The sequence below is a fragment of the Neofelis nebulosa genome, chromosome 9, assembly GCF_028018385.1.
Source record: "Neofelis nebulosa isolate mNeoNeb1 chromosome 9, mNeoNeb1.pri, whole genome shotgun sequence".
Lineage (NCBI taxonomy): Eukaryota > Metazoa > Chordata > Mammalia > Carnivora > Felidae > Neofelis > Neofelis nebulosa.
In genome coordinates this window covers 113,362,364-113,386,336 of record NC_080790.1, presented here as the reverse complement: position 1 = coordinate 113,386,336, position 23,973 = coordinate 113,362,364, and the positions used below count along the sequence as shown (strand labels likewise).

Sequence of the window (23,973 nt, the reverse complement as noted above, 5' to 3'; positions counted from 1 at the left end):
ACTGAGGACATAGAGCAACAGCTTCTGTGTGCATGAATCTTACATTTTAGACAGACAATAAGCAAAGAAATATACACTTTGCCAGTAAATGATCAGCAATATGAAAAGAAACAGAAAATAAAGAAAAAAATGATAAGATTCTCAAGAAAGGGTTTTCTAATAAGGTCAGAACTGAAACCTGAGGGAGGTATAGGAACAAATCATTCAGTAATGTGGGGAAGAATGTTCCATGTAGAGCAAGTGAGAAGGCCCTAAGGCAGAACATATTGGACCTTTTCTGCAAACAGCAAGGAGGCAAGTGAGACTGTGTTGTAAATGACGGTCTGAGTGGTATGAAATGAAGTCAGAGAGGTAGTTGGGGGTGCAAATGATGTTGAGTGTTGCAGGCCACAGTAAGGACTTTAATTTTATTCAGATAGGGAGCACAGGAGGGTTTTGAATAGGAGAGTGACAGATCTGACTTGATTTCAACATGCTTCTTCAGGTTACTTAGTATAAAGAGGAAAGGGAGGAAGCAGAGAGCCTATGAGAAAATTGTTTCAGTAAGAAGTCCAGATGACCCTCCCACCCAACACCTACTCAGGGCTGCAAGGGAAACTCCACCCCACCTCTTACCAGGAGCTGCTGCAGGCAGAGCCCAACACTGAAAGGGTCTCCCCCCTCACACCAGGCCGTATCACCCAGCCCCATTGATCTGGAAGTGAAGGCCCAGGGTACATGGGAGGAGAAGGGCAGTGAAAACAGTTAGTGCCTTGAGTGGGGGATGCCAGGATTCATGGCTGGGAGGGACAGGAAGGGGACATGACAGCCCTGCCCTATCTGTGGGAGCCTGAGGGCCCACCTAGGGGCACGCGCCTTTCCCACCAGCAGCCCACAGACGTGGGATCAGGATGCCAGGCCTCTGTGTCCTCGAAGGGACCCTCCTGTGGTCTTTGTCTTGATCTTCCTTAATAAATGGTGCTATCCCTGCCAAAAAAAAAGAAGTCCAGGTGAGAAATGACAGTGTCTGTAATCACTTCTCAGTCTTCATGTTATCAAGGTGGTAACAGTCAAATTATGAATATATTTTGAAGACAGAGCCAACAGAATTTGCTGAAGAATTGGATATGGCTTTAAGGAAAAGAGAAAGGAAGGATGACTACAATCATCCTATAGTCACAGATAAATTAGGCTTAGACATAAGTTTTGAGATGATTGTTACACATCCAAGGGGAGTAGGCAAGTAGTTGAATATCTGGGTCTGAAATTCAGGAAGGAGGTCTGGATGGGATGGATAAATTTAGGAGTTGTGAGTATATAGATGGAATTTCAACCCCCAGAGAGTGAGTGTAATTATTTTAAAAGAGAGAGATCTGAGAACAGAGTGTTGGGTCATTCCTAATAGCTAGTAGTCTGGGAGATGAGGAAGGACTAATGAAAGAAAAGGAGCAGCCAATGAGGTAAGGTAAAAACTCAAGAGAAAGTAGTATCCTGGAGGTGAAGAGAATACATTCCATGAGGGAGTGAACATCTGTTTCAGATGCAGTTGGTTAGAATAAGTAAGACAAGGACTGAGAATTGACCCCTGGGTTCAGCAACCCAGAGACCATTTGTTATATATACATGTGTAATCAACTAGTGTGTATAAATAATACTATTGAGGAAATAAAAGTGTTTATTTTTTATAATAAAAGCTGTTTTTTGTTTTAGAGTTTTGGGCTTTTTTTCAGTATACTGCAAAATCCTTGTGTTCTGTTGGCATATTTTTCTCAATCTTCTCAATCTTATGTTTCTCCATAGTGCTATTGATGTTTCAGAACACGTTACTCAGAACCAAAGCAGACCAGAAGAAATCACACTTAGAGAATATTACGGTAATGATCTACTGTTCCAAGCTGGGAGCTTTGGTGAGAATCTTTGAGAAATTAAAATCACAAACTATAATCAATTATAAAATATAATTGCATTTTTGCAATTATAAAATAATTGCAAAATTATTTATAAAATAGAAGCATAATTGCAAAATAACTTATAAAATAAATATGCATTTTTGTATTGAAACCATGTCAATAGAAACAGCTATCTTTAGAATGGATCTCTTGATGTCTAAATGCAACTCTCAGTAAGTTTATCTTTACCTTGTTCTAAATAGGTGTTAATACCAAGATTCAGTCTTAGGCTATAAACTTCCCTTCTTAGTCTGCAGTCCTTTATTGAATACTTACTATATGTCATGTTCTATCATAGGCATAGGCAGTACAAAGTTTGCAGAAGCACTTCCTGCCCACAAGGAGCTTCAGGCTGGGAGAGAGATATGCAAATAAACATATATATATATATATATATATATATATATATATATACACACACACACACATATAGTAATATATGTGTATAAATACATATATATTACATAATACACATATATTACATATAACCCTAACACTATATATATATATGTGTGTGTATATATATATGTGTGTGTGTGTGTGTGTGTGTATATATATATATATATATATATATAGTGTTTTACGTGTGTGCTGTATATCGTGCCTTCAAAGTATGAAAATTTCTCCAATATGTGATGATATCAATTGTAAAATGAAAAAGTTTAGCATGGCTTGGGACTGAGGAGGAAATAACACATGCTAAATATATACTCATTGATTATAAAACAAACTATTGAGTATATTTTATAATTAAGCTGTTCTTTTTATGGCATTTACCTCTGTCTTGAACCATTATATTATGTACGCCCTGTATTGATCTGAAAACTCCATGAGGATAAAATCTGTGTCGTATTCATGTTTGGTTCTCTTATAGTGCCCGAAGCAGTGAGTGTAGAAGAAGGGTGGCTTAACTCTGTGTTCCGTGGGGGAGGGTGGTCAAGCCAATAATGCTTGAACTACATCTCCAACCTCCATTTTTCATCCTTATTCTTCTTCTGTAACTCTTCTGATCTACAGCTGTGTTCTTAAATGATCTGTGGTGTGGGACAAATTTTAGAATTTTTGTTAATTTCCAGTCTGTCATGGAATGATGCTTTTGTAAAATCCAGAAAAATTGAAAGTTTAAAAATCAAAATATATGCTTCAATTTTTCTTATTAAATTCAACATATATAAAATTACTCTGTGAAATTGCTATCAAATTTTTTAAACATTTACCTCTAGTCTGTGTATTTACTCTATCATGGACAAGCACCAACCCACAGACCATATTTTGAGTAGCCTGGATCTCTCACTCTCTGTAATCCCAGGCCTTAAAATGTAATACATTGGCGAAGAGTTAATCATATTTCCTACTGCCAAGACACTCTTTACACATTTCCCTATAAACACTACTGCTGTTCTTTAGGCCTAAAACTTTAGGATCACTTTTTTTTTTTTTTTTGAGAGAAAGAGACAGAGCATGAGCGGGGGAAGGGCAGAGAGAGAGAGACACACAGAATCTGAAGCAGGCTCCAGGCTCCAAGCTGTCGGCACAGAGCCCGATGCAGGGTTCGAACTCACAAACTGTGAGATCATGACCTGAGCCAAAGTCGGACACTTAACCGACTGAGCCACCTAGGCGCCCCTAGGATCACTTTTAACTACACTTTCTGTAAGCTTTATACCAGTGCTGATTAACAACAACAACAACAAAATTGGACATGTCTCTTAGGTCTTCTATTTCTCTAGCCACCAGTATAGTTCACCAGTACTAAAGACCTGGAGTAATACCCTCCTACACATCTCACCGTCTCTTCCCACATTTTATGTAGCTCTGCAAGAGCAATTGTCCTTAAATTCCCTTTTTTTTTTTTTTGTATCACATTCCTCTACTTATACCTTGGGTCCTTATGACTTATTTTAGACACGCTGCCTATCCTCAAGCGCCTCTATCAATTTATCACCTTCTGTATTTTATCGACTTTATTTGTTTTACTCTTGATACAGACTTTTTGCTCTAGTTAAGAAAATATATTACCAGCCAATAATTTAGTTGTTCTCAGTCTGTGTCTCCTACAATTCGAAAAGGGGGAAGAACATTTTCTCAGTGTATGAACAGATCTGAGTTTGCATCAGCTTTTTCTATTGCCTTGCTGTGTGATACTGGGCAAATCACCTAGCTTCTCTGAGACTTACTACCTTATTTGTAAAATTGAGATACTACTAGCAGCATCACAGAGTTATTTCCTTCATTCCCTCCTTCAGTTCTTTTCACCAATAAGTGATTTTTCTCTCTTTCAAAAACTAGCTCAAACCTAATGTCTTCTAAGAAATGTTTACTATTAATCCATCCTATTCTGAATTACAATGTAAGATTGAAAGCAATGATCATTTCTTTAATTTATTTGAATAATCTCAGGTTCTTGTGATGCTCAGTGCTCAGAATATAGTGTCTGTTCAAAAATGTTATTATCTTATTGACCAAGGCTAGTTTTTCTTTTGAGAGCTTTCAAGCTGCTCCTGGAAGATATGAACATATTTTTAGTTTACTTTTGTTTTTTATTTTTTAGTCTTTTCTGTTGAGCAAATCTTTAATCCAGTACAATGAAGCTTGCCTTTTTCAACTCTTCCTTTCTACAAGATAAAAGCCTATAGAAGAATTTTAATATAAGTGATACTGCATGATTTTGTTTACTAACTAGCACTAACATGGGTTGTGAGAAAGGGAGGAGAACGACAACCTCTGTCTGATCTCTGGGGTTTCAGACTCCTGGACCTAGAGATTCAAACCCAAGGAAGGCAAAGAATATTAAGAATATACATGTGCTGACAACCAATCTGGAAACAAGTCAATTTGAAGCAGGGAGTTCATTCTACCTGCTACCTTCAGCGTCTTAAGAGTTTACTCTCATAAGTCTCCCTTTTGCAAAATATTTTACCAGTGTAAGTTTTAACTATCACTGTCTCCGCTGGGTTCAGATCCTGGCTTTGTCATTGATTAGGGTATGACTGTGTGCAAATTATAAAACCTTTCTATGGACATGTTCCCTTGTCTAAATTTAGGATTATAATAGTATCTTCTATTACGTAATATAATGCACATAATAAGTACTCGGTTAATGTTAGCTGATTGGGTTTTGTCTTTTTTATCACTGTATCTCTAATACCTAGCAGATTGCCTAATACCCATTCATTAAGTACTTATTGAATGAATGTTGTAAACCCATTATTTAATATTTTATCTACCTTTCCATTCCCAAGAAGGCAGATATGCTCCTTATTTTCCAAATCCCCACTGTGGATAAACAGTGCAAGCAATTGTACTTGAAATAATATGAAATAATACTTGATCAAGCAGGACATGACTATCTAAAGTAGAAGAAATCATTCTGGGAAATTATTAAACTGAACCACAACTAAAGACTCTATCCTAATGTTTTTTCCCTATTGTTTTGGGAAAAGCGTTAGACTAGAAATCCAGCCTCTACTGATTAACTGAATGACTTCAGTTGACTATGCAAATAAGTTTAGCTCTCATTTTTCTTATCTGTAAAATGGGATGGTCTGTACAAGAAGATATCTGAATTTCCATCTAACCCTAAAACTCTATGTTTCTATGGCTAACTCAGTATTAATGATATGTATTTATTTAGGGGAGGAATCTGAAATTCTCAGAAGACATAGCTTTTTTGATGACAACATATTGCTGAATTCCAGTGGTCCTTTAGTTGAACATAGTTCCGAAAGCCTCATTGGAGAAAAATCTCTGTTCTATGACAGTGGAGATGGATTTGGAGATGAAGGGGCTGCAGGAGAGATGATTGGTATGTTGTCTGGTTATATAGAAATTGGATATTAAAAAAAGAAATTGGATATTTATTTCAGTCATGTTAAGAATGTATTAATAGGCTTATTATGTTAAACTAAAATGTCAGGTATGCCCCGTGTCATATAAATCAATGCATTTTTTAAAAGTTTATTTATTTAGGGGCACTTGGGTGGTTCAGTTGGATAAGCATCAGACTTCGGCTCAGGTCATGATCTCACGGTTTGTGGGTTCAAGCTCCGCGTCAGGCTCTGTGCTGACAGCTCAGAGCCTGGATCCTGCTTCGGATTCTGTGTCTCCCCTTCTCTCTCACTCTGCCCTTCTCCTCCTCATACTCTGTCTCTGTCTCTCAAAAATAAATAAACATTTAAAAAAATAAAGTTTATTTATTTTGAGAGAGAGAGAGCACATGCGTGCACGTGCAAGAGGGTCACGGGCAGAGAGAAAGAGAGAGAGAGAATCCCAAATAGGCTCCACATTGCCAGCACAGAGCCTGATGTGGGGCTCTATTCCGTGAACCGTGAGATCATGACCCAAGCTGAAATCAACCAACTGAGCCACCCAAGGGCCCCTAAATAAATACTTTTTTTTTTTTAGTCAGTACATTTTTTACATACATTTTCAAAGTCTGTGGTGTATTTAAACATTTAGGCTAGATCTAAGTAAATAGGCATCTATTTAAACACATTTTCCCTAAAGGTCATAAAATACTACTTGTTTTTATTTTTACAAATTCTTAATTTTTAGAGGGGAAGGAATGAAGTTAGTATATTTCCTCACAAGATATATTAGATCATATATTGGAATCATTGTTTCCCTTAAAAGAAATTGTGAAACAGCTATTCTAAGGATCTGTCCAACATTTTATATTGTAATTTTATATTTATATCATGATGTTACTATAAAAGAATCATAGAAATGGAGTAGACAAAAACTGGGAAATCTGAATACACATACCTGTATTTTAAAGATAGTGATGGTTATATAACAAGTCTTTTTTAGATTCTCTAGTTTACTTTAAAGGACTGGTTGTGGCAAACTTTTTGAAATTTCAAAATTATGAAAAAATAGTGGTTCTACCTTAGGTATCTACCAAAGAAGTTTGAAAGCTTTCACTTCTTGATTTGGAGTTTAAACATGGCTTTGTAACAAGATTACTATCACAGTATTAGTTTAGTAAATATCTCCTGAAATTAAACATCTATTTAATAAGGGAAAGGAAATAAAATATATAAAATTCTATATTATCCTGCATGAAATATGATAGTCTATGTGGCCAATCAAATCTACTTAAGTAAGGTTGATTCATTTTTGTATCTATTTATAATCCTTATATACAATAATGTCAATTAAACGTTTAGTGAAAAAATGACAGATTCAATTCTGTGACAGAAGTATTTATTGTGTTTTTCAAGACAATCTATTGCAAGATGACCAAAATATCCTGTTAGAAGACATGCATTTGAACAGAGAAATTTCTCTGCCTCCTGAGCCTCCTGATACTATAGTGGGTATGATGAAATTATCTTTTGTGTAGAAAGTGAACAGATACTGGTGTTCAAATTAAACCTTACAACTTGCTCGGTTTAAGTAGCAATATAATATAGTGAAAAATAATAAAGAATGTTGTCCCTCAAACTCTTTTGAGTCTGACTGTAGACAATATGGAATAGGAAACTCGGTTCCGAGAAAGGTACAACAGTGGTATTTAACCAGGATTGGGTTTATTTGATATGAGAGCACATCTAAATACTCTGGCAAGATACTATGCCTTTGAGTCATTAAAATAATATGTGTTACATGTTAGAAACATCATTAATATTTGACATTGCTATGATTATTAATTATTAATATTAATACCATATTGACATTAATATAACTGGACAATCTGTATACAATTTGAGAGAAATTACAAATGTGGGGATATTTTCTACTTGAAATTCATGTGAAGGTACCTCAGATCATTTGAAGTATTTTTGTATGATTTTTCTTAAGAATTGAAAGTACAAATAGCCCCATTTTGATTCCTCATTCTTTTTTATGTTACATTTCCTTCCTAACACATAGTAGAAGTTTAAAATGTGAAAAAGAGAGATGATATAAATTTATTTATGGTCCTTTATGGGTCAACTAATAATTAAGTATTAACAGAATACAAATTAAAAAAAAATTTTTTTTAACATTTATTTACTTTTGAGAGAGACAGAGCATGAGCGGGAGAGGGGTAGAGAGAGAGAGACAGAGACAGAATATGAAGCAGGTTCCAGGCTCTGAGCTGCCAGCACAGAGCCTGATGCAGGGCTTGAACCCACAGACTGCAAGATCATGACCTGAGCCGAAATCAGTTGCTTAACCGACTGAGCTACCCAGGCACCCCCAGAATACAGATTTTTTTTAGCAGACATAATCAAATTTATGTCAGTCATTTACTGTGGTTGCTACCACTCTTTCTACTAAGTCCAGCCTTAGATGTCACATGTGCAGAAGAAGGTGACGATGCATGACTCACCTAGACACTGGGCCCCAGACCATATAATCTCTGTGTCTCTTCAACTCTCTTAAGCACATGATTCTAAAAATCAGTTTTGGCTCCAGTTAGCAATATAAATCTTCAATTAGTTTATCTTTTGCTTTCATTCTTATGTAAACATCTAGATTAAACATAACTGTTATTTTTCTAATAATTCTTTTTATGGTGATGTTATTTGTAGAACCAGATAATTCAGAGTGTGTATGTCTACCTGAAAATGAAAAAATGGATGCAATCACATTATCAAATGAAGAACATGGATTTACCCTTGACCCAATTGATGTTTCAGGTCAGCGTCATTCATGGTTTTGTTTTTTATTTTTGTTACGCTACTATCTTATTTACTGTGAGATAATCTGTGAAATATTATAGGAAGTAGCCAACCTAGTAATAACATTTGCAATACAATAGGGAAAGGGTAGGGAAAGAGTGTGGAGGAAATTTGAGGTGATTCTTTCATTATAGTCAGTCCTGGTCAAGCCATACACCCAGTTTGGGAAATTGGAAAATATAAAAGTTCAATGCCAGTAGTTATTGAACAATTACTCTCTGTTGGGCACAGGAGTTAAGAAGACATAGTACCTGCTTTTTTTGTTTTGTTTTTTTTAATGTTTATGTATTTATTTTGAGAGAGAGAGAGAGAGAGAGTGCGTGCAAGCCAGGAAGGGGCACAGAGAGAGGGAGAGAGAATCCCAAGCAGGCACCACAGTGTCAGCGTAAAGCCCAATGAGGGGCTTGAATTCACAAACCATGAGATCATGACCTGAACTGAAATCAAAGCATCGGATGCTCAATGACTGAGCCACCCAGGTACCAACAATAGTACCTGCTTTTAAGAAGCTTGTAGTCTGATTGGAAAGATAAATAAACATGCACATGCATATAAAATAAGGCAGAATAAAAGGATCAGAAGAGAGGTCTGTGCCCTCTAACATTTAACCTCAAGCATATTTTTAGGAACAAAAAATAAATATGAATATAATATATAACTTGACATTGTAAGAACATCCTGGTTTCAAGTAGTATAATTGATATGAATTTCAGTTATAAACTCAGGCATGCAAGGAATAAAGCATTCAAGTTTTTTTATTTACCACATTCAACTCTGAGCCTCTATCCCACTGGGATGGCAAAAGTTTCAATCTGTATAGCTCCCCTATCTATCCTAAGCCATGTGGTATCAACATTTGGGAGAGGAGTGTGGCAGGTGGAAGGGAAACTTTGGTCATCAACCACAACAGTTTGTGGTATCTACTGTCCCAGCCCATGTAGCCTCTGGGGTCATCACACAACCAGCCCTTCTGGGATCTTGTCATGTTCCCAGGATTTTACTAAGGCACGTTAGCAAGCAGGTTACTGTTCCTTCTGGCTCCATCTGATCTCAGATCTTCATCCATTCTGGGAAATCTAACCCTCCCCTTTTGCATACTTGGAATTTGTGTATGAATTTCAATGGAAGAGGGAAAAATATACTTGACAAATACAAATTAATGTTTCAGAATATCCTGTTGTATAGATATCTTAGGGAACTTCAAAATTGAGCAACTCCCCTCCCATTATGTTCTGTACTCCACATTTCCTGAGTTAATCTACCTGGTAGGTCAACAGCGTCCCTCCTAAGCACTTTGAAGGAACACGTTATAAACTGCATCAACTATTGGCTGCTCAGATACTCTAGCTGTGCAAAAGTCTCATGAAGCATAATTTTCAGTAGAGAGAAAGGGATATTCTTCCCATGGCAACTCTGTAGGTTGCATTGTGGTAGACATTTCTTAGGTATGCAGTGTCTGGAATATCATTTTACAAAGCTGTACAACCAATCCCATTTGTGTCTATTTCTTTTTTTTTTTTTTTTTTTTAATTTTTTTTTTCAACGTTTTTTATTTATTTTTGGGACAGAGAGAGACAGAGCATGAACGGGGGAGGGGCAGAGAGAGAGGGAGACACAGAATTGGAAACAGGCTCCAGGCTCCGAGCCATCAGCCCAGAGCCTGACGCGGGGCTCGAACTCACGGACCGCGAGATCGTGACCTGGCTGAAGTCGGACGCTTAACCGACTGCACCACCCAGGCGCCCCTGTGTCTATTTCTTATATTTAGACCTTGCTGAGAAAAGAAAAGGCAAAAAGAGGAAATTGCTCATAGATCCAGTCAAGGAGATCAGTAGCAAAATTATGCATAGACAGCTTACTTCCTTTACGGACACACTCATGGTTTTGGAACTTGCACCTCCTACCCGAAGATTGATGATGTGGAAGAAGAAGGGAGGAGTGGACATACTTCTGTCAAGTCCTGCCCAGGATATGACTCATGCGGAACTGAAAATGGTAATAGTTTGCATCTTTTTACATAGTTGCAGTGCTTGGTTATAAATAAATAAATGCATATTTACGTTCATGTATACAACAGAATATAAACTGGTGAAAAATACTCCCTTACTTTTGAATTAATTTGCTTGATGTGTGTGCCTGAATTATAGTTTTCACTTTTTAGCATATGTGCTTGTATTTTATTGAATTGCTTTGCTTGTACAAAAGCAAGTAATAGAAGTGTATATTTTTACAGTTGTTTACAAAGTGCTTTCTGTCCTCTGGCTTTAAACTTGGAAGGAAATTGATACAGAAGGAATCAGTAAGGGAAGAAGTGGGAAATAACATAATAGGTGAGACATCCTAACTGTTGGTGTTGAGGGGATTGTTATAGAAACAAAAATGTCATTTTATATTTCAAAATGAAGATGGGATCCCATTCCATATTCCCAAGTATAACTGCTGTCTCTAGAAGAATATTTCCGCTTAAGAGAAATTGTTACATCAGCATTGCCTTTTTTCTTTGCAGATTAATTTTTGTTCAACAAGTACACTAAAAAGATGAAGTATATATACTATGTGGATTCCTCCTAGTCTCACTCCTTCCTACCTCCCTCATCCCTACAGGCAGTACTCACAAAACTTCAACAGATAAAATTATTTTATCTTGTAGGATAGTGTTTCACTTTAAGACAACTAAAAGGAAAAGTCACCTAGTGATAAGAATAGCATTTCAACAGTACAATGAATCTGAGATGTAGAAATTTCCATCCACCCAGAAGCTACTTGGAGTATTGATAATTGCTGATTATTATTGTGACTATTATAAAGGAATAATAAAACCAGCTTATGTAACGAGTGAATCTCTGCTTCGTGATCACCTGTCCTGAAGGCATTAAAATACTGCCACACAATACACCAAGATGGGCTTGAACTATCCATGTTATCTTGTGAGTGCCTGTTTGGGAGTGAGTGTGGAGGAGATAGTAGGTGGACCATGGGGAGGGAGGTGATAAGAAGCAGACAAGGGACAAGGGAAGATAAATATGTGAGACTTGGGAAACTATAAGAAAGTTTGTGTACACTTTGCTTAAATTCTTAGATTCCAAGTTTTGTGTCAGAAGTTTTCTTTTGTAACAACCATATCCCAATTTAAGTTTGAAAGATAGTTTGGTCAAATCTTCTCTACTTACTAATTCAGAGACCTCCGTGATGGAAGAGCCAAATTCCCGGCAAGACTTAAGTCAACCCAAAACTTGGAAGGATGTGATCAATGGACCGAAGTGTAGCTCTCATGAGGATACCAATAAAAATATTAATTCTGAGGTAAGTTAACCAAAGAGAATCATAAAAGTATTATTTTTCTGACACAGATACAGTGAAGGAAACTTGAGACTCTGACATGTCTTCTTACATTTATAGTTTATATTTAGTCTTATGTTAGTCCATAATTTGTTTGGTAAGGGGCAGTGGTATGTAAAGCATGATTTTCATCTGTAGAACAGTATTTTCTAGAAGTTTAAGAGAGTAAATAAGAAGATAGTAGTTTCATGCTGTAATAATTTGCATGGTAATCAAATAGGTGATTGTACTGGAATTCAGTTATATCCTGAAAATCCTCTTAGGCCCCACATTCAGTATATCATGGAATGTTTTTAGGACTCTAGACAATACACCCATGTTTTGTTTCTGATCAGAAAGTCACTCTTCCCACGTCTAAGAATATGTTTTAGACCTATAATTACCTTAGCCTTGAATCCAAGAGACTATCTGAAGATCCATGACCAAAGAGAAATTTTTTAAAAATTTTATCTGAAGACATAATTTTTATTCAAAAAACGTTACTTAAAAACATAGTTGGAAACAGTGTGCTTTAAAATATTTTTCCTGGGGCGCCTGGGTGGCTCAGTCGGTTAAGCAGCCGACTTTGGCTCAGGTCATGATCTCGCGGTCCATGAGTTTGAGCCCCGCGTCAGGCTCTGTGCTGACAGCTCAAAGCCTGGAGCCTGTTTCGGATTCTGTGTTTCCCTCTCTCTGACCCTCCCCCGTTCATGCTCTGTCTCTCTGTGTCAAAAATAAATAAACGTTAAAAAAAATTTTTTTTTAAATATATTTTTCCTATTGTCACTTTAGTGATTGTACAAATATAGCCACACCAGATAAAAAGAAACCAGTGCTCTTCTGGTTTGCTCCATCATCACTGCATTTTGATAACCACTCAGGGAATTCAAAGTCAGTCCACATTGAATCTGAATGCTCTTGGAAGGAAAGACAATTTCACAACACACTAACACAGAATGTATTTTACTAAATATTTGATAGTATACTAGATATTGAATTATTAGGTTGCCAATATCTTCCTTATTTGGGCTCAGGCATTTCTTAGAGTGCACCTACTGAAAATTATGATCAGTCAAGCTTGTTTAGTTCATGATTTTTTAACATATTAACAAAACAGATTTTCTCTCATGCTTGAGGAGACTGATGTATGAGTTCTCTCGAACCATTTAGCTCCTCTGCCCTAACTTATGCTTTAGCCTTCAATTCCATTCTTATTCTGCTTCCAAACATGGTGAACAGATGTGAAATACAGTCAGGAATGAGAGCACATTGACAGGACAGAAAAGTATTGATTCTGATTAGTCATTTTCAAATCTTTATAAAGCATTTTTTATGTAAAGTAACTGCAAAATTGAGAGTATCTAAAATGTAGAATATTCATAGAGATTAAAAGGGAAAAAGACATAAGTCTCCACAAACATGCACGTTAAAGAATAAAATGCAACTCCTGATACTCACTAAACATTCTGAAAGCTGAAATGAAAAATCAAGGAAGCTTTGTTGAAGGAAGCTCCTACCTGAAGACTGGTTAAAGATGAAAACAGGGCCCAACAGCTTCTATAGCAATGAAAAAAGGAGATGATAAGGAATGGAGAATTTCTGGCTCTCTTTTTTTCCTTCTTCTCTGTGCCTTTGCTCCTCTTTCAGAGGACATAGTTTTTCTTCCCTTTTGCCAGCGACAGCTCCAGCAGTGGTGGCAAGAATCGTGTCATGGCCCTAGGTGGAGATATTAATATCGCTTCCCCCATTTTCACCCCCTCTGCTTACAGAGCTTCTTCCTCTGCCACCTGGTACTGGCATGAGGATAGAGGCAGGGGCTGGGGCTGGACAAAATGCCTCAAAGGAAAGTGGTCTCAGCCACTCAGCCAAAAATATGTTTGATGTGGGGTCTGCAGTGGTGGAGAAAACAGGACTAGAAAAGATAGGCAACAAAGAGGGCAGGAATGTGCCACTTCTTCATCTGTGGGAGGCTTATGGAGAACAGGGGCTGCCTACCTGGGATATTTCAGGAATAATATTTTGCGAATGCAGGTGGTATTTTAAATTAGTTTCAGAGGGGTGCCTGGGTGGCGCAGCTGGTTAAACGTCCAACTCTTGATCTCCGCTCAGGTCATCATCTCACATTTCGTAAGTTTGAGCCCCGCTTTTGGCTGTGCACTCATGGCACAGAGCCTGCTTGGGATGCTGTCTCTCCTTCTCTCTGCCCCTCTGCTGCTTGTGCTCTACCTCTCTCAAAATAAATAAATAAAATTTAAAATAAATAAATAAATCAGTTTTAGAAATGAGCATTCATGTGACGAAAGCATTTAGCAAAATAAAATTGTTCCTATGAAAACTACTGCTACTGTGATGACCTACCTGTATTTCCCTAATTTGCTTTAGGAGGATATTGTTGAAGTGGTATCTTCAGCTACTGAGGAATCTTCCTTAACGAATGCCGTCTTAGCACAAGAAATTGAAAATAGTCCAGTTGAGTTGGTAAATATATTCATAGTCTTGAAAATTTTCTTAAAAACTTTGTTCTTAAATAGTTAACACTTTATTTACCTAAAACTTGGTTTTAGAGCGATCATGTTGCTTTCTAGAATTATTATTTAGTGATCTCAACAAAGAGATGTGTCAGTAGTTTGATAAAACATACTCAGAATTGCTTTGACCTTTTTTCTTTCTTTAATTTATTTTGAAAGTTCAAATAATTTTAAATAAAACTATGGGATTTTTATATTATCAAAGGTAGTCATAGGTTAGAAATATTGAGAATCACTGTTGAGTTATTCTTGTAACAGCTTTAAAGAAACAGAGCTATATTAGAGGTACATCCTATGGCATTTGAAATTTTACTTCATTTATGAATAAAAAAACAAAAAACACAACAATTTTTATCCAAAACATTCTATGGCTCAAGGCCTATACTGTCCGAGATTTTTAGAGATCAGAAAGAGAAAATGGTCTGCTCAAAGGGTCACAATTAAATAGCAAAGCGAGAAGTAACATGGACTTACCTGACTTCATGTATATTACTGTCTTCTTTCTCTAGTCCTTGTACCACAGTGCTAAAGGCATTTTTAAGCTTGTAATGAATTCCTATTAAATAATATCAAAATAGCTATTAATGTCATAAATAAGTTGTTCTTAAATAAATAATCTTTATAATGAGTTCCGAGACTATTTGATTGTTTTTTCATATGTGGAGAACACTGCATTCTCTGGATAATCTAAGACGGGAAAGATACCTGAATTTTCTACCTGAAATATCCAAACAACTAAGCCAGAAGAGGGTTGGTTAATTTTCGCCTTTCTCTTTGCTTCTGTAGACACAGGTTATTTTCATACATGGTCAAGCAAACCACAACACAGCACAAGTTCAGCTGTTTTTAATAATCCACTGGGCTTTCCACACAATGGATTCAGCTGTAGGGTGTCCAGATAGATCAAGTAGACAGGCTTCAGCAAAGTGCATAGACTATTTTTTCTGAGCCTTTTCCTGGTTAGTTTAGTCGTGCGATATAGGTGAAGCTACAATCTCATGGATCTTTACCAAAGAGATGGGCCACTGCTTTTTATATATGAAAAACAGCATTTGTGTATTTAACAATATAATAAACATTAGCAATTGGGTGAATTCATTTATCCCAGGGCAGACCAGAAAGAAATAAAAATAAATTGTACCTGGAGGGATTCGGAAAACTCTTCAGAATGAAGTGACCATATTTTCAGATCACTCCTTTTGGAGCATAAGAAAGGATGCTATGTAATCAGGACCGGGAAGCCGGCATAGCTAGTAGGAATGAGGACTCAGCAGTCCCCTTAGCTTTAAGTGATTTAAAATACTATCCAGAATATTCTGGAACTTTCTGAAATCATCTTGGAGTCTGTGAAATTGAAAACACTGTGGGAAGTGTCTTGGCTTCAAAGGTACACATGAAGGCTTGACAAACATTGCACCTCTGATAAGGATGACACAGAGGTATTGGGTTGCATGGTCAGAGCTAGCCTGGGAAAAATTATAAAGTAGTTCAGATCTGTGCCACCTTCGTCCCTGCCACCCCCCGCCCCTGCACTTTGTAGGCTTGCTCTTTTGTCAGATTCATCAGCACCTTTCCTATGCCCAATTCTGTTCCTAGCTCATAAAGTGTTAGGTGATAAGAGCTCAGAGTGAGTACCTGTGAAGGGATTTCAACTTGACTGTTTTTAAATATTGAGGTGTTTCTGAAGGTGGCTAAGCTTTAAAGACTGAAAAGAACTAATCTATTCAGATAATATGACAGGAAATGGGTTGATCTCTTTTGGACAGGTTACCCTTGAAATCCAAAAGGTTCTAACCCAATTGTACACAAATTGCTAAACATCATTTATTAATTAGAGCTTCTGTATCACCAGGGAAGCTCAGATAAAGGCCTTTACAATGCAGTTTTTCTATAGCTTTATATTTACCCTGTCAACTCAGTTCAAATTGACCAGAGCTGGGATAGTCCTAACCAAAAGTCATGGCTGACTTAACTTTTGGAAGTAAGATCACAGTGCCCTGGTATGCATTACCAGTAAAGACTGCAGAATCTCCTACTCCGGAGCCCCTCATCACCTAGGGAGCATAGGTATCATCCTACAAAGACTGATCTAAAGTTGTATGTTTCCTATTCTGTTGTCAGACTATAAGCTCCTTTATTTAGCAGGACCCAGTGTTATGGTTGGGTTTCTTGTAGCAGCTAACACTGTGCTTAGCAAATAGTAGCATTCAGTAAAATTTGTTTCATTGAGGTATTTTATTATTCATTCAAACAGGAGTCATTGGGGAATCAACAAAATTTTGAGGCAGAGAGGTGGAATGGAAGAATTCTTAAGATGTTAAATAGCTTGCAGGTAAGATGATAGGGTTTGTCAATCCTATTTTTTTTTTCAAAATAAATAAAATGTTTGGGGCGCCTCGGTGGCGCAGTCGGTTAAGCGTCCGACTTCAGCCAGGTCACGATCTCGCGGTCCGTGAGTTCGAGCCCCGCGTCAGGCTCTGGGCTGATGGCTCGGAGCCTGGAGCCTGTTTCCGATTCTGTGTCTCCCTCTCTCTCTGCCCCTCCCCCGTTCATGCTCTGTCTCTCTCTGTCCCCCCCAAAAAAAAAAAAAAAAAAGTTGAAAAAAAAAATTAAAAAAAAAAATAAATAAATAAATAAAATGTTGACTTCAATCTTCTAGACATTAATAAAAATGAAATCATTTTTGAAGTGCCAGGGTGGCTCAGTCAGTTAAGTGTCCGACTCTGGGTTTTGGCTCAGGTCATGATCTCACAGTTCGTGAATTCAAGCCCCTCCGTCAGGCATGCAGGCATGCTGCCACTGTGGAGCCTGCTTGGGATTCTCTCTCTCCCTCTCACTCTCTGCCCCTCCCTGAATTGCATGTGCTATCTCTGTCTCTCTCTCTCTCTCTCTCTCTCTCTCTCTCAATAAATAAACTTAAAAAAAACCATTTTCATTATTTTTTTGTTGAGACCAAATTCCACTAGAATGAAATGATTTTGAGCAGTATACCCAGGGCTAACTATGAGAGTTTGCTTTTGGTGCCTGCATATTCTAAACAACTTCTTACCTATACTCAGACCTCTAGACATCTAGTGTATTTCCCATTCTTGGGTTTAGGAGGCTATCAACCAATTCTCTATATGGAACCAAGTTTATAATAGCTTAAGAGTGGGGCACCTGGATAAGTCAGTAGATTGAGTGTCTGACTCTTGATTTCGGCTTTGCTCATAATCCCAGGGTTGTGATCCCACAGTCGTGGAATCGAGCCCTGTGTCAGGCTCCACGAGGAGCATGGAGCCTGCTTAAGATTCTCTCTCTCTGCCCCCCTCTGGTCCTCTTCCCCACTCGGGTGCGTTCTCTCTCTCTCTTAAAAAAAAATAGTATAAGAATGGGGCGCCTGGGTGGCGCAGTCGGTTAAGCGTCCGACTTCAGCCAGGTCACGATCTCGCGGTCCGTGAGTTCGAGCCCCGCGTCAGGCTCTGGGCTGATGGCTCGGAGCCTGGAGCCTGTTTCCGATTCTGTGTCTCCCTCTCTCTCTGCCCCTCCCCCGTTCATGCTCTGTCTCTCTCTGTCCCAAAAATAAAAAACAAAAAACAAAACAAAAAAAAAAGTTGAAAAAAAAAATAGTATAAGAGTAAAACAGATAATTTTAAATTTAACTTATATTTTTATCAAAATAATACATGTATATAAAAGTTACATAGTTCTATGCTATAAGAATGAAAAGGAAACACAGAAGATTTTTGTCCTACTCCTCCTTATCTCTAAGTCCTGCTCACCAGAGGCAACTATGTTCAGCTGTTTCTTTTAGCATTTATATCTGTATTTCTAATCATATGTTCTTACTGTTCTTTCTTGATATTTCAGCTTTAAATTTTACCTGTTAACTTCTTTCAACATTAAATGAATATTTCGCTGAGTTATATCTCCCCTAACCCCAGTCTGTTTTTAGCACAATATTCAGTGTTTACAATAATTGTAACAGTTATGATGCAGGTTTGATTTCGACTAAGAGCCAAAATACCAGTGGTTTAAAAAGATAAAGTATAACCTGGTATGGCTGCTCTGCTCACAAAATATCAGAGACCTAGGTTACCTTTATCTCATTTCCTTTATTCCCAGGATCAAAAATGGCTAAGTACCCATCATGTCTACATTCTGTTCAGCAGGAAAAATTTCTTTAAGTGTACAACAGAGATTGTGTGTATCACTTCCCACATTTCATTGCCTAGGACTTAGTCACCTTGCCACATCTAGCTGGGAAATGTAGTCCTTCATCTGGTAGCTTTGGGCTCAGCTAGTAATTCTATTCCTATGGAAGACAAGAATGGATAGTAAGAGACAATCAGCAGTTACTGTTACTATGGAGGGGCAACTGAGTGGCTCAGTCAGTTAAGCGTCCAACTTCTGCTCAGGTCATGATCTTGTGGTTTATGGGTTCAAGCCCCGTGTCAGGCTCTGTGCTGACAGCTCAGAGCCTGGAGCCTACTCCAGGTTCTGTGTCTCCCTCTCTCTCTGCCCCTCCTCCACTCACGTTGTGTCTCTCTCTGTTTCTCAAAAATGAATAAATGTTAAAAAAATTTTTTAATAAAAAAACCCCAAAGACTATGTAAAAATTATTGTCATTGCATTTCTTTTCTTGTCAATTTTATAGTGCTTTTTTTTAAGTTAATCATTGCCTCATTTCCCCCATTTGCTTAGTGTCTATATACTCATCCTTAATTCTTTTTAAAAATTCTCTGACATATAATGAAACCCCGTTTAGTATGGGCAAATATATCAATTGATTCATCAGTTCCATTTTTTTTTTTCTTGAAGATACTCTTTCCAGAGCTCATCATCCTTTTATTCTAATTGGACTAGCTGCTCTCTAGGTCTTTTCTATAGTTTTTGTCTTGGGACATTCCTTTATCATAACATGGGAATTCCTTTGTCTCTTTCCTATATTAGTTTCTCTGGTTCTCGATGCTTTGGTCTTCCTTTACTTTGAACTTTTTGGTGGTTAACATCCTCTCATAATTTCTGAGAGAAAGAGTGCATAGGAGATATACACCCTATATACAAGTCTGAAAATTTCTTTATTTTACCTTTAACTTGATTGTATGTCTCTGAACCTAGTTTGAAAATAGTATCTTTCAGATGTTGAAGGCTTTGTAACATGTCTAGGCTTCTTGTGCTGTTACTGAAAAGCTAGATGCTGCTTGGTTGCCAATCCTTTATTTTCTCTCTGGAAACTTTTAGATCTTTTCTTTACTCCTAGTGGTCTGAAATTTCAGGATGATGTGTTTTGATATGGGTCTTTTTTCATTTATTGTGCTGACCATGTAGTGGTTTCTTTATTCTGAAAGTTCATGTCCTTGAATTCTAGGAAATTTTATTGTATTTCTTGAATTGCCTCCTTGTTAATCTGTTCTTTCTGAATTGCCTATGGATCAGATGTTTGATCCCCTGAATTGCACCTTTAAATTTTAAAGAATCTTTTATCCCTTATATCAATTCCCTTTGTTTTGCTTTTTTTCCTATCCTCTAGAAAATTTCTTCAACTTTATCTTCTAGTCTTTATTGAATTTTATTTCTGCTTTCACGTTTTTTGTTTTCCAGGAATTTTTCTTAGTTATTAATTATTGTTTTGTTTTGTAGCATCCTTATATTTCATTTATTTATTTACTTTTTTAAACAGCTTTATTGAGGTATTATTAACATAGAATAAATCATACCTATTTAAATAGAACAATTTTGATATATGTATATACCTGTGAAACCATCACCACAATCAAGATAGTGAACGTATGTATCCATAACCCCAAAAAGTTTCCTTGTTCCTCTTGATAATTCTTTGTCTCATCTCTCCCACTGGTCCTCCTCCCACACCTCCAAGCAACCCACTAATGTGGGGTTTTTTTTTTTCAATAATCATCCTCATCTGTACTTCTATTCTAGAAATCTGATTCCAAGTACTAGTCTTCCTAAAAGGCGTTATCGGGGCGCCTGGGTGGCTCAGTCGGTTAAGCGTCCGACTTCGGCTCAGGCCACGATCTCACAGTCTGTGAGTTCGAGCCCCGCGTCGGGCTCTGGGCTGATGGCTCAGAGCCTGGAGCCTGCTTCTGATTCTGTGTCTCCCTCTCTCTCTGCCCCTCCCCCATTCATGCTCTGTCTCTCTCTGTCTCAAAAATAAATAAAAACGTTAAAAAAAAAAAAATTAAAGGGGCGCCTGGGTGGCGCAGTCGGTTAAGCGTCCGACTTCAGCCAGGTCACGATCTCGCGGTCTGGTCCGTGAGTTCGAGCCCCGCGTCAGGCTCTGGGCTGATGGCTCGGAACCTGGAGCCTGTTTCCGATTCTGTGTCTCCCTCTCTCTCTGCCCCTCCCCCGTTCATGCTCTGTCTCTCTCTGTCCCAAAAATAAAAATAAAAAACGTTGAAAAAAAAATTAAAAAAAAAAAATTAAAAAAAAAATAAATAAAAAAATAAAAGGCGTTATCTTCATCCATAATTAAATGCTTTATTGTAGCTCAACTTTTTCTGGTAGGTTCATAGGTGCCCTATGGTGACTCCGATATCTTTTTGATCTGTGTCAAGAAACTGGGAGGTGTTTATAAAGCCATATTCCTCTGCCACTAAGATATATAAATATAATTTTACATTTATCACTATAGTTGTTTATAGTCACCCCCACCCCCCGGTACCTTTAAGGAAAAGAAGCCCGATGAGGCTGATAATTTTCATTGTATTTGAAGCCTCCCAAAGTCCTGTGGGTTGTTTTCTGCCTACAAGTCTAAACTAACTGCACCTTCCACGAGAGCCATTTATTTACGTTAACATCAAATTTTTAAAAGACCTAACATTTGTATAACACGTTAGAAATTTGCATAACACTTTAAAAGTTCTTTTACATGCATTTTCTCAATGAGCCAAGCTTGTATTCAGTGACCTATGATTTTTTTTAAGTTTACTAATGAGTCATTTGCATTTCTCTATTTAAGGATTTCACACTCACTTATCAAAAATATCAATATTTTATTCATCATGCATCCACAGCCTGCTGGACTTTTAATGATGTTGTTTCTCTTTCCTTTCTTCTTTTCTAATTATTTTTCCAGGAATCCAACAAGATGGGAATGCAGTACTTTAGTCTGATGAAGCTCTGCAGACACAGTGACCGTACACAAGCTGCTGCCAAATTTTATAGCTTTCTTGTCCTAAAAAAACAGCGGGCTATTGAGCTGAGCCAGAGTGCTCCCTATGCAGATATTATAGCTACAGTGGGACCAATGTTCCATAAAATGTGAAGGAAATCCAGAACATGCAGATTTATGTCATATTTGGAATTTCTGTGTAGATGGTTCACTTTAATGCAGAAGCTGTCTGGAAGCAGCTGAAGGTCTGATCCATTTCATATATTAGCCAACTGCCTATTTTATGTTTGTAAAGTCAGAATAACCATAGCCAGAATTGGAAACCTGTTTGCTCACAGAAATACTGAATTGTAGCTAAGTAACATTTTTAACTTAGCTAACTTGAATGTATAGTATTTACCATTTCCCTGACTTGAATATTGCATTTAGAATATATTTTTAAAATACTATGTGCCTTCAAGAAATATTTAAGTATATTTTTTAAAGCTATTTTATATTGGATTATTTACTTAAGTTTTATGGGAGTAATTAATATTTTGTTTCCCCACAGGCGGTAATTTATTTGATTCTAATGCAAATCATCCTTGATTTGACCTAATGCCATATTTTTTAATCTATATCTTAATTTAAAAGTTCTAAAATTCATCTTTGTCTTAAATTATCTGAATGACTTTTAGTGTATTTATGGGTTATTTAACATTTTATTTACTATTTAATGATTATTATAACTACCATTCCTGTGTCAGCAAAACTAAATCTCTTCTTACGTTGAAAAAATTAGCAGACACTTATTCAGCACGTTGTCTGCAGCTACAATTCAAGTAAAGGTCGTTAAAATAAATGTTCTTTTACTTGGTGTTTACTGAGCATTTTTTACATTAAAACCATTGTTTTTCTTTTTTCTTAGTTTAAGTTTGAGTTAGGGAATTTTCATATAACGCTCTGTGAGCTCCATAGTGTTCTGTGAAGTGAAGCTGATAGTACTCTCTTCAATCTCCTTGTATCTAGACTTACCTTCCTGCAGATGAAATCCTAAATGGCCTCTTTGAATGTATTAATTATAATATTGAAATGTCAAAATTTTAAATCTTTAAAAATTTAAAATATTTTTAAAATGTCTTTTCTTCTTCTAAAGATACATGATTTAAAATCCAAAAAAAAAAAAAAGTCTTTTATTTTTTAAATTAACATATAGAAAAACTGACTTTTTCATTTTGGCACATAGTTCTGTGAATTTTAACACATGTCAAGATTCCTGTAACCACCACTACAATCAGGATACCAACAGTAACATCACCCAAAAAATTCCTTTGTGTTATCCCTTTGTAATCACTGCCTTCCCACATCCTAACTCCTGCAACCACTCTTTTACATGACTATAGTTTTGGGTTTTTTTAAATGTTATATAAATGGAATCCTATAATATGTAACCTTTTTGAAACTTTCGTTCAATATAATGCCTTTGAGATTTCTCCAAGCTGTTGCATGTATCAGTGGTTTGGTACTGTTTGTTGCTGGGTAGTATTCTGGTGTCTGGATATAGCAGTTTATTTATCCATTTACCCCCTGGAAGACATTGAAGTTGTTTTCAGTTTTGGGCAATAATGAATGGAGCTGCTTAATATACTCTTGTACAGTTTTTGTGTGAACGTAAGTGTATTTCTCTGGATAAATATCTAGCAGTGAGATTGCTGGGTCATATGGTAAGCGCATGTTTAACTTGATAAGAAATTATCAAGTTGTTTTCCAGAGTGGATGTACCTTTTTGGACTCACACTAGCAGTATGAGATTTACAATTGACCCTTTGCTACCTTTTATTTTGACATAATTGTGGTTGTAAAAAATAATACAGAAAAACTTGTATAACCTTTACCCAGTTCCCCCAATTTTTGCATAATTTGAGTACACTATCCTAGGAAACTGACACTGATACAGTCCATTCACCTTATTCATACTTCACCAGTTTTACATGCACTATTTGTGTGTATTTAGTTCTATGTACTTTATTTATTTTTTTAACGTTTTATTTATTTTTGAGACAGAGAGAGAGCATGAACGGGGGAGGGGCAGAGAGAGAGGGAGACACAGAATCAGAAGCAGGCTGCAGGCTCTGAGCCATCAGCCCAGAGCCCGACGCGGGGCTCGAACTCAGCGACTGCGAGATTGTGACCTGAGCTGAAGTTGGACGCCTAATCGACTGAGCCACCCAGGCGCCCCTAGTTCTATGTACTTTAATACATATGTAGCTTCATGTGACCACCACCACAGTCAAGAAACAGAATAATTCCATCACAAGGATCACTTGTTCGTACCCTTTTGAAGCCACAGCCACCTGCTTCCCTACCTTCCACCCTCGTTTCTGACAACTACTAATCTGTTCTCTATCTCCGTAATTTTGTCATTCATGTGACTTTGC

At 37.1% G+C, this 23,973-nt stretch overlaps 1 protein-coding gene and 1 long non-coding RNA gene across 2 annotated transcripts in view; one reads left to right on the top strand and one right to left on the bottom strand.

Moving 5' to 3' along the window:
• RAD21L1 (RAD21 cohesin complex component like 1) overlaps positions 1-23,429 on the top strand; it is a 29,836-nt gene extending 6,407 nt beyond the window's left edge. The window contains exons 5-14 of the mRNA XM_058685147.1: positions 1,780-1,886; positions 5,563-5,733; positions 7,151-7,246; positions 8,447-8,554; positions 10,365-10,591; positions 10,830-10,926; positions 11,775-11,899; positions 14,297-14,392; positions 16,697-16,774; positions 21,521-23,429. Coding sequence (XP_058541130.1) covers positions 1,780-1,886; positions 5,563-5,733; positions 7,151-7,246; positions 8,447-8,554; positions 10,365-10,591; positions 10,830-10,926; positions 11,775-11,899; positions 14,297-14,392; positions 16,697-16,774; positions 21,521-21,709 — 1,294 coding nt within the window. The 3' untranslated portion in view covers positions 21,710-23,429. The remainder of the gene's footprint in view (positions 1-1,779; positions 1,887-5,562; positions 5,734-7,150; positions 7,247-8,446; positions 8,555-10,364; positions 10,592-10,829; positions 10,927-11,774; positions 11,900-14,296; positions 14,393-16,696; positions 16,775-21,520) is intronic.
• On the bottom strand, positions 13,896-15,218 carry LOC131485551 (uncharacterized). Its single transcript, XR_009248904.1, has 4 exons — positions 15,161-15,218; positions 14,917-14,998; positions 14,273-14,355; positions 13,896-14,140 (listed from the first exon to the last, which is right to left on the bottom strand). It is a non-coding gene; the product is annotated as an uncharacterized LOC131485551 (long non-coding RNA).
• Positions 23,430-23,973: the final 544 nt, after the last annotated feature.